The 10,000-nt window shown below is 44.3% G+C and overlaps 1 protein-coding gene across 1 annotated transcript in view; it reads right to left on the reverse strand.

Moving 5' to 3' along the window:
- The window catches only part of fmnl1a (formin-like 1a), a 48,633-nt gene that overhangs the window by 33,196 nt on the left and 5,437 nt on the right, over nt 1–10,000 (reverse strand). Inside the window, exons 2-5 of the mRNA XM_063191838.1 lie at nt 7,337–7,420; nt 4,532–4,618; nt 667–740; nt 259–342 (exon numbers count right to left, since the gene is read on the reverse strand). Of these exons, the coding sequence (XP_063047908.1) occupies nt 259–342; nt 667–740; nt 4,532–4,618; nt 7,337–7,420 (329 nt within the window). The remainder of the gene's footprint in view (nt 1–258; nt 343–666; nt 741–4,531; nt 4,619–7,336; nt 7,421–10,000) is intronic.

Raw genomic sequence — 10,000 nt, forward strand, 5'->3', positions numbered from 1 at the left:
CACACACACACACACACACGCACACACACACACACACACACGCACACACGCACACACGCACACACACACACACACACACACGGTACAGTCATTTAGGTATCTTTGATAGGCCTGCTGCTGTTTATGTGGTCAGCAGAAGTGCTACATAGAAAAAGGGTCTCTAACACACCCACACTTTCATGCACACACATTTTAAACACATATGTGGACAATAACACACACAATAGCACATTTTTTAAAAAAATTCAAGAGACTTACGGCATATCACACTGGGCAAACGATAAGTAGTCCACCAGCACGTCAAGGCCATGGTTCTCCTCGTTCAGAAACTCCTGAGCCCACCTGCACAGAGCTCACTCATCAAAATACTACACAAGTAAACAATCAAGAGCACAAACAATAAAAAAACAGTAACTAAGAAGGCTAAGGTCTCAAGGTAGTGGCCTGTTTACCTACAGTGATGGGCAAAATGGATTCATCAGTTACCATCCAGTGCCAAAGAATTCCAATTTCACATATTCCCATTTACCTGTCCAATTCAGCCAGGTGATTGGCTGATTGAATGATCATTTGATTGAACTGAGCAGGTGAAACATGGCCATTTGAACTATGTGGCACTATAGATCACAAATAATGAATGCCAATGGCCCATCCCTGGTCACCTACCCGATGTGGTTGGTACGCAGTGAGATCTCAAGCTCTCGCAGCACCTGTGTGGACTCCTGGACCCGCTTCTTAAACTAGAGAGAGAAAGAGAGAGAAAGGCAAGAGAGAGAGAAAGAGGGGATTAGAGGGAAGAGTAGATGGAGGTAGAGAAGATGGGGTGGGGAAAGGATATTGGACGGGATGGGAATGAGCAGAACAGTTGGGTAAATGGGGAGTAAAGAGAAAAGAATCAGATAAGTAAAGGATAATGGCCGACATGGTGACTGGTTCCACAGAGCTATGGTGAGGTGGAGGGCTTAGAACTCCGGCGACGCGCACAGAATGGAGACAGAGTTGCCTTCGCCAAGAAATTAACTTTGTCGAACCGGTGGACCTCGAAGGCCGTTATCCCGTTTATCTGCCATTAGGGTAGGCAGGGTATTTTTTTTATCTATTACTGTCTGTAAAGTTGTAGAAGCCGTGCTAACTGCACCAGAATCTAGTCAGCAAGATAGACACTTCACTCTAGGATGTGTGTAACTATGCATCTAGAATCTTCGTTTAGAATGCTGACAGTGCGATTATTTAATTTTCCGTAGATCATGTGCATAATTCCTACAATGTCATCCCTTAGATACCGTCGACATTCCAAATGAAGAAAGTTACCAAAAGTTAAACGCGTCCGATAGGCGCTTGTCCAATTCCAGGAAATGAATGGTCACCCCATCGACCAATCACAAAAGATAATTCCGTTTGCGAAGGCAGATAAACAAGAAAAATGGGACGTTGGGTTATGAGCTTGGGGGAAGGGGGATAAAGAGTGAGAAAAGGTGAAGATGAACAGGGGAGATGGTGAAATTGGGGTGTGAGGGTAGGGGGTTGGGTAAGAGACAACAAAAATATGAGGATTGCCAAATTAAGGTGTGATGGTGACGTACAGAGAGAAAAGATGGATGGTGAAATTTACGGGTGTGTGTGTGTGTGTGTGTGTGTGTGTGTGTGTGTGTGTGTGTGTGTGTGTGTGTGTGTGTGTGTGTGTGTGTGTGTGTGTGTGTGTGTGTGTGTGTGTGTGTGTGTGTGTGTGTTTGTGTAGAGAGAGAGAGAGAGAGAGAGACAATAAGGGTATGAATTTGAAAGATGGCAAAATTAGGGTATGATGCATAGAGGGCATATGAGCACAGGGCAGAGAGATGGTGAAATGTAGGGTGTGTGATGATGATGGCGTTACACAGTACACAATGACAAGATAGAGATGAATAGTGATTGCTATGCCCAGCCCCCGGGGCCGGCTAACCAGGTCAAACACCCCCACGGGAGGAGCAATTACTCAGCAGGTGCCAGAGGGCCTGTTCAAGTCGTCCCCTCCTTCATGCCTTTGTTCGGCCGTTAGTAATGCTCCAATTTAAATGGCCACTTTATTAGAGCGGCTCATTCATAATGCAACAAGTGGCTGTGTGTGTAGCGCTTGGTGATTATTGGTGCCCACGCGCAGCAGTTACCCGTGTCCTGCTGGCCAGCCACTTAATGACATGCTGAAGGGCCGAAAGGAGGCACACGTGCCAAACAAGGTGACTCAGAGGCAGGGCTGGCCTGGTAATCTGGTATACAGGGCATTTTCCCCGGTGGGCCGGAAGTCCGCAGGGGCCGATACTGTTGTTGTGGTGGTTGCTTTCCTGGGGATTGGCCCACAAATTAGAGGGTGAGGTCCATTGTTCCATCGTCAATTTAGATAGTGGATTCAGCCAGTCGAGGTATATTATGACAATGGCCAGTGTATGTGTTGGGGGCGTGTCTATGCCAGTGTTTCCCAACCAGGGGTACGTGTACCACTAGGGGTACACGAGCACACATAGGGGGTACTTGGGAAAATGAAAAAATGTATGGAGCATAGTCACATTGGGATATAGAGCATGAGTGAGGGGGTACTCATGGTATGACAAAAAGGCTTAGGGGGTACGCAAGACAAAAAAGGTTGGGAAACACTGGTCTATGCTACAGATGCCCGGGCACTTTTTTCGGCCCCAGTCCATCCCTGCTCAGAGGTGCCGCCTGGGCTGCTGTTGTTGTTCATTTGTTGCTTTGTTGTAGTGCGCCTTGTGTTTTCAATTATGGGTCATCGCATGCTATTTTTTATTTTTGCTGATGTATGCATACCTTATTGGATTTTGTTTGGTCATACACTTCGAAAAAGGGAAAAATACAGTGTAACGTGTGGGGATCAAAATGGTTGGCATACGTAAGCAGGGCTTGAAATTAACTTTTTTCATCACCAGCCAAAATAGCTAATGGGTCAAAGTGGCTAGTCAGATGGTATTTTCTACCAGCCAAACTGACAAAAAGACCAACAAAGGTCGGCGTCTGCGCCTTGAACTTAATGCTCGTGTATTGCTTGGTGCGAGCACTCCCAAAAAAGTAGTAATCACTCAAAATAATGGAAAAAGGAGGCGCACACAAGACTTGTGTGAAAAAGTGTATTGAAGCCGAAAATATACAACAGAAGTCTAAGGATTAACTCTCCAGTTAATCCTTAGACTTCTGTTGTATATTTTCGGCTTCGATACACTTTTTCACACAAGTCTTGTGTGCGCCTCCTTTTTCCATTATTTTGAGTGATTACTACCAGCCAAACTGAAATTCCACCTGCATTTGGCCGGTTGTCTGGTGCTAATTTAGAGCCTGTACATGAGGAGACGCACAGGGAGGCAGGGTCAACCTGTACGTTTAATTTTGCTTGTGTTTCATCCTTACACCAAGAGTGTTGTTTGACACTACTGGGTTCAACTAAGGTCATTGAGTAATGTTTGTGGTTTTAAGGTTACTGTTTTTCATGATCACCAATATGCTAAATGCTTACAATAAGGCCAGTTATTGCTAAAATGTTCAAATACATTATCCGAATACATTATCAGAGATTTCAGAGATATTGTGCAAATTCACAGTGCCAAGGTCCAAGCTTCAGCTGATTGGCATGACCACTAGACAACTATGACGATACAGTATCTGCAATCATGCATTGTAAATGGACTTTTAAATCTGAACGCTCCAGAGATCTAAACTTTGAAAGGCAGCTATACAGCACAAGAGAGGATGTCCCAGACTTACAGTAAGGCAACCCACACAGCACTTAGTGGAACTTGACCAGAGAACAGGAAGAAGGTAGCCACAGGGGGTGGGAAAAGTCCAAGTACCAGTGTGGGCAGCGAAAGTGAAAAAAAAAAAACATCTCAACACAATGTGTACATTCCATTATCATAACTCCCGTCCTCGACCTGTGTGCTTGTGACCTTGCACTTTTTGCTGACATGACGCCCCGTCTCTGTGGAGAAAACAATTCAATTTCATCGCTGTCAGCCTAGCCGCAACAACTTTTGGTCGACTTTTCCTCCAATCAACATCATGATTGCAAATGAGGAAATGACCTTTGAAGAGCATTTCTGCGAGATATTGAATTTAACTTCTGTCGTCGTCAATGGCGTCTTGCGACATCATCACAAGGTGACAAGCACAAGGGAGGACGGGAGTTAGCATAATGGCATGAACACCTTGACTCCTGCTCACAGAGGGAGATGTGGGGGCCATGAGAGTTTGATGTTTATTGGGTGGAGGAGTAAGAGGAGACAGGAGTGGGTGGATGAGGAAGAGGAGGAGTGAGAGGGGGTAGGGGAAGACGGGCGCAGATGTGTAGGCAGACAAATGTGACGCACAGATTTTAAGCATGGAAAGGTGGTGAGATGCAACGGCGACTGTGGAGCTTGGAGGTAGGATGGTGATGGTGTCTAAGGCATGGGTGGGTGTGAGAGGAGATAGTGGTGGTAGTTTTATGGTATTTGGGACAGTGCAAGAGAGCACAGTGGGATGGATAACTATGTGGAATTGGGACACTCACTCTGCGGGCTACTCCGCCCTGCTCCTGATAAAAGGCTCGGATCTTGTTCAGGTACGCTGAGGGTGGGTTCTTCACCTGGAAGCGCTCCTGTGGAGGAGAGAGAGAGAGAGAGAGAGAGAGAGAGAGAGAGAGAGAGAGAGAGAGAGAGAGAGAGAGAGAGAGAGAGAGAGAGTTTTAGAGAGAGAGAGAGAGAGAGAATAGACACCAGAATAGAATTCACTATAAAACTAGAATAGAGTTCACCCTCTCAATGAGCCGAAATAGTGACACTTTTCAGCACAGACATTAGATTGAGGTGGCAGCTAGCTCGTTCATATGCATTTGTTCAGTCAACGTTGTGTGGTTCCACGAAACGCGGCCCAAGTCGTCATGGAGACAAAAATATTGACACAGGAAGCTAACTGTCACCGCAGCTCTGGTTTCCGTTCGTCAGGCCTGGCCCCTCCCTCACCCAAGCAACACCAGTGCACACACTGACATCATGCTTACATCAGCGAGTAGGGCCCTGTGCAGATGCATGAGCGTGTGTGGACGTCACTCAGAGGTCCAAGGTGAAGAGATGAAAGGGATCTAGAGTGTGACTTGTCTTGTCAGACCAGAATAAAAATATGTTTGATACATGTATGTGAGATATGTTGATGGCTGTGTGTGTGTGTGTGTGTGTGTGTGTGTGTGTGTGTGTGTGTGTGTGTGTGTGTGTGTGTGTGTGTGTGTGTGTGTGTGTGTGTGTGTGTGTGTGTGTGTGTGTGTGTGTGTGTGTGTGTGTGTGTGTGTGTGTGTTTTATGCTAATGAGAGTAGTAATTCTAATGAGAGCCAAATCCTCTTTCAACTTACTCAAACCTCTTGGGCAAAAATAAAAATAAGTGTTCCCTTAAGTTTAGTCATTATTAAAGGGGCTCTAAGCCTGGCGTCCTGTAGGGGCGTCTAGATTTCTAGGCTAAGGGGCTCTATGTAAGACTAAAAGTTTAATCAATCACTGTCCCAAGTCAGCCGATGGTTATTTGAGCGATTTGTAAGTGAACGATGACTCTCGCGACCACTTTCACGGTCCGTCTGCTGAGAACTCCAAATGCAACTTTTTGACAGAGCGGTCCGCTAAGAGTGTTGTCGGAAACATTTCCATCACTCCTCATACGAAAAATAGCTTTGCATTCAGATTTGTATCAACTGCTGGCATTCTGTGATGAAAAATATTCTCAAAGCGAGCTCATTTAAACAGCAGTTTATAATGACGGTGTAGATTTTGAGACAGGCATGCCACGGGCACCACACAAACTACGTCATCCTACATTGTGCCCTTTTAAGCAATTAGACTTCGAGGTACATAAAAAAGAGAAGGAAATGAGGAGAAGCTCACTTCTGACCCCTTGAGAAACCAGAGGTGGTTATCAAATGTTTGCGATTCCCCTTCTTTCGCTGAAGGAGTCTGACAAGGTTTTTTTCAGACTGCTGTTGGTCTTTTTTAAGCAATGGTTTTCACAGCTTCATTGTCTCTTGCACATATCTAAGAAATCTTCATGTTCCGTCAGAGCACTTCTCTCTGTCTGTTGTATGGACTTCTGCTTTTCTGTGAGCAAAATAGCCCTCTGTTTTCTGAAAGCAAAGGACACCAAGACACCTACAAGGAGAGTAACCGTGGTAACCACCCACTCATACTACCCTTCATTTCCTACAGAGGTCCGGTCTGGTATTGCTGAATTGAAAAAAAGAAAAACATGTTTCTTTCTGGACATGTAGGCTAGCTGAAGTTCAACTCACTTTACTCAATCATTTTCGTTTGGTCATTAGCCATTAGCTGATGTCATCACTTAGAAACACTCTATTCACATTGATTGGTTTGGCGAAATTCTGATGGCTCAATGGAAATGGCTTTTCCAGGGCTAAGGCTAGATATCCTTGTACTGACAAAAAAGAACTGTTACAAGATTCGGCACTAGCTCTGACACAGCGCAAGTATTACCTTGGTGGAAATGGGATACAGAACACTGTATGTGGGGCCTCACTTCCATTCCAATAACCCTACAAAAAAGTCCTTAATTGGGCATCACATCCATCTGATTAACCGCTTTTGACAAAGTTGTATGGTTGACAGGAAGGAAACAAAGTCGAGTAAATCTACTAGGGTCAAAACTAGTTGATGTTGTCTAAAATAACTGCTCACTTACCAGATAATCAAAGACATGATACAACAGTCTGCCTCCTGCATACCTTGTGTGAGCTAGTAATGTTTTTATGACCTCATCCTCACAAAGTCCTGATGAAATGTATGTCTGATGATGGGAGTGCTGTGGTGTGCTGCCCTAATGCACCCATTCAATGGACGGGCAAGTTGTCCATACAAGGGATACAGGTTTGAATCCATCCTGGGTTCGATTCCTGCCATTTCAAAATGTCTTCTCCACACTGTCTTGTCCATAAATTTGCAAACAATTAAAGTCCCTAACATCCCTAGGTTTCAGATCAGCTTTTCGGAATTGTGTAGTGCCAGCCTGGTGAGCCAGACTAAAACATGAAAATATTAGTCTGGAATCGCTCAGTTTAGCTGGCTGAGGGCTGTCCCCCATTATGGTTCAAATTGCCTCTGCACTGCCTTGACCAATCAAATGACTGCTTTTTGTTACCCATAGGCATTCTGCTGTTTCCACAGTCTTGCCAAAGTCCAAAAAAAAAAGTGCGTTGTGATTGGTGGGCTTGGGCAAGTACCTGGTCTGGTGATCATACAAGGACGAGGCCTAGAGCAACTTGCCAGACAAAAATCACTACTGATCCCTGTGGTTCTGGGTTTGAAGTGATGCGTGTCCTACCTGATCGCAGACCAGCTCCCACTTCTTCTCATTGTCGTACTGGCTCAGGAGCTTCATCTTGTCAGGTGGCAAGTTCATCGTGCTCTAGAGGCAAGAAAAACATTTTATTGTTAAAGGGACGGTTCAGTCAATTTCAACATGCAGTTGTAATGCTCACACTACCCTGGACTTGTCAGTACCTGATATTTTTTTCTTCTTCTTCTTCAGCCTTTTCCGAGATCCTGGTCATTGTAATGGGGGCAGCGCTTTGTTTACATTTCAAAAAAACATTTTTATTTATTCCCAAAAACATCCAAAAGGTTATACAACATCAGCAGACAACTAGCAAATAGCGGTACCTTTTGGGAAAATATTTGGAGTAGGCCTATGTTACATTTTTTAAAAATGTAAACAAACGCTGCCCCCATTAGAATAGCTCATATCTCGGAAAGGGCTGAGCCGAAAAATGTGGCATCACCGGGTACTGACAAGTCAAGTGTAGCGTGAGCAATACAACAGCATATTGAAATTGACTGAACTGGTCCTTTAAGAGTACTGTTATCATCATCATCATCATCATCATCAACAACACCATTATTATTATTATTATTATTATTATTATTATTATTATTACACAATTATATTATTGGTGTTGTTGTTATTATACTATTGTTATTATTATTGCGTTACTGTTTTATTCCGATTTTAAACTGAGTGCTGCCCAGAAACATTGAGTGATGTCAGTTGTGTGAAAGAGAGGGGGAAGAGAAAGAAGGAGACAGAGACCAACAAAGAGAGAGGAAGAGAGGGGGAGAGACTAAACGTTTGGTAGATTTGTAATAAAAACATTTATAGGAAATAAGTTTGCTTAATTGACATGTGAGGGGAAATGTTAAGCAGGACATAATGACATGACTTCCTCAATACCACTGTCATGCATGCACACGCTCACACACGCGCTCACACACGCGCACACACGCACGGCCACACGCACGCACGCACGCACGCACGCACGCACGCACGCACGCACGCACGCACGCACACACACACACACACACACACACACACACACACACACACACACACACACACACACACACACACACACACACACACAGGATTTACAAAACACAGGAACAAGTCTGTCATATGGGCATCATGAAAAGTAGATGTGGATCCTCGTGCACAGCTGGATGGATGGAATGAGAATGCTGTGAAAGAAGACTGTTGCCATGGAAACTTATCGGCGCTGTCAACTGTCAATCACAACTGTCTTTTTTTGTTTGTCCCTGCCTAGTGAGTGCGCGCATGCACGCGCATGCACGCGCATGCACGCACATGCACACACAGACACACACACACACACACACACACACAGACACAGACACAAACAGACACACACACACACACACACACACACACACACACACACACACACACACACACACAGACAGACAGACAGACAGACAGACAGACAGACAGACAGACAGACAGACAGACAGACAGACAGACAGACAGACAGACAGACAGACACACACACACACACACACACACACACACACACACACAAACACACACACACACACACACACACACACCCATGTCCCCCCTCTATCATGAATACATAGGTGGAATGCTGCCAAGAGAACAGCACCTATGTAAATGATTACTCAGCAGCTGCTGCTCCACATATACTGTATATAGGCCTACAGTACATACTGTATATCCAGATAAACTCATGGAGCTGCTTCAGGATCAAAGACATAACTGTTCATATTCTCTGACTGACTAATGATTAATATACACGTCGTGTATGCTTGAGATGTGCTCAGGATATAAACCAGCCAACTGCAATGCCTGCAATTTGGAGGTCCTTGACAAGTCTATAAAGCAGGTTTGTTTACCACACACAGCCCCCCTGGGGAACCTTGGAGAATAATGCTGATGTGGAACATATACCTGGGAAATAAAAAAAATAAAAAAAATAAGCAGATTCTCACAAACTGTTATGCAACACTTTCCTATGCGGCACTTGCAACATGCAGCACACACAGAGGTCTAGTGGCGAAATCAGGGGTGGGGGTAAGCTACAAATTTAGTAAACAAGGGGAGGTGGAAACTCCTCAGACTCATCAGTCTTAACTGTCAGGTTTTTGTCAGAATGTATTCATGTTAACAATAAAAAGGCCTGTGACAATACTCAAGAGTTTCTCAATGGTCAATGTAGCACACACTGAAAAATTGTGAATTGCCAATTTGCAATGGCGTGGATCTTAAATCTTAAGTTGTATTTTGTTTATTCCATTAGCAGATGGATATACTGTTGATGGGTAAATAAACTCTATAGAGATGGATAAACTTAACTTGATATCTAATCAAGATTGAGATGTTGGTAAACTGTATAGTTGTGTTTGGCCTCCCTCAGCTCTGACCAAATTTCAGGCCTTATACCTGCATCTACGTGTGTACATATTTACATCACCATCCAATTCCAGTTCATTCCAAATCAAACAAGCAATCTATAATGTCACATATAGTTCTATTCCACTGGAGGCGTACCAGTGCTAGACTGCAGTGCTAGCCAGTTAGAGACTGACATACACTATGTACCAGATGTAGGTTTTTGGTTGGACTATGTTGTTCTATGTGTTAGAGGTGCTGAGAGCATCCTATTCTGGATGGGTG

The sequence above is a fragment of the Engraulis encrasicolus genome, chromosome 2 (genome assembly GCF_034702125.1).
Source record: "Engraulis encrasicolus isolate BLACKSEA-1 chromosome 2, IST_EnEncr_1.0, whole genome shotgun sequence".
Taxonomy (NCBI): domain Eukaryota; kingdom Metazoa; phylum Chordata; class Actinopteri; order Clupeiformes; family Engraulidae; genus Engraulis; species Engraulis encrasicolus.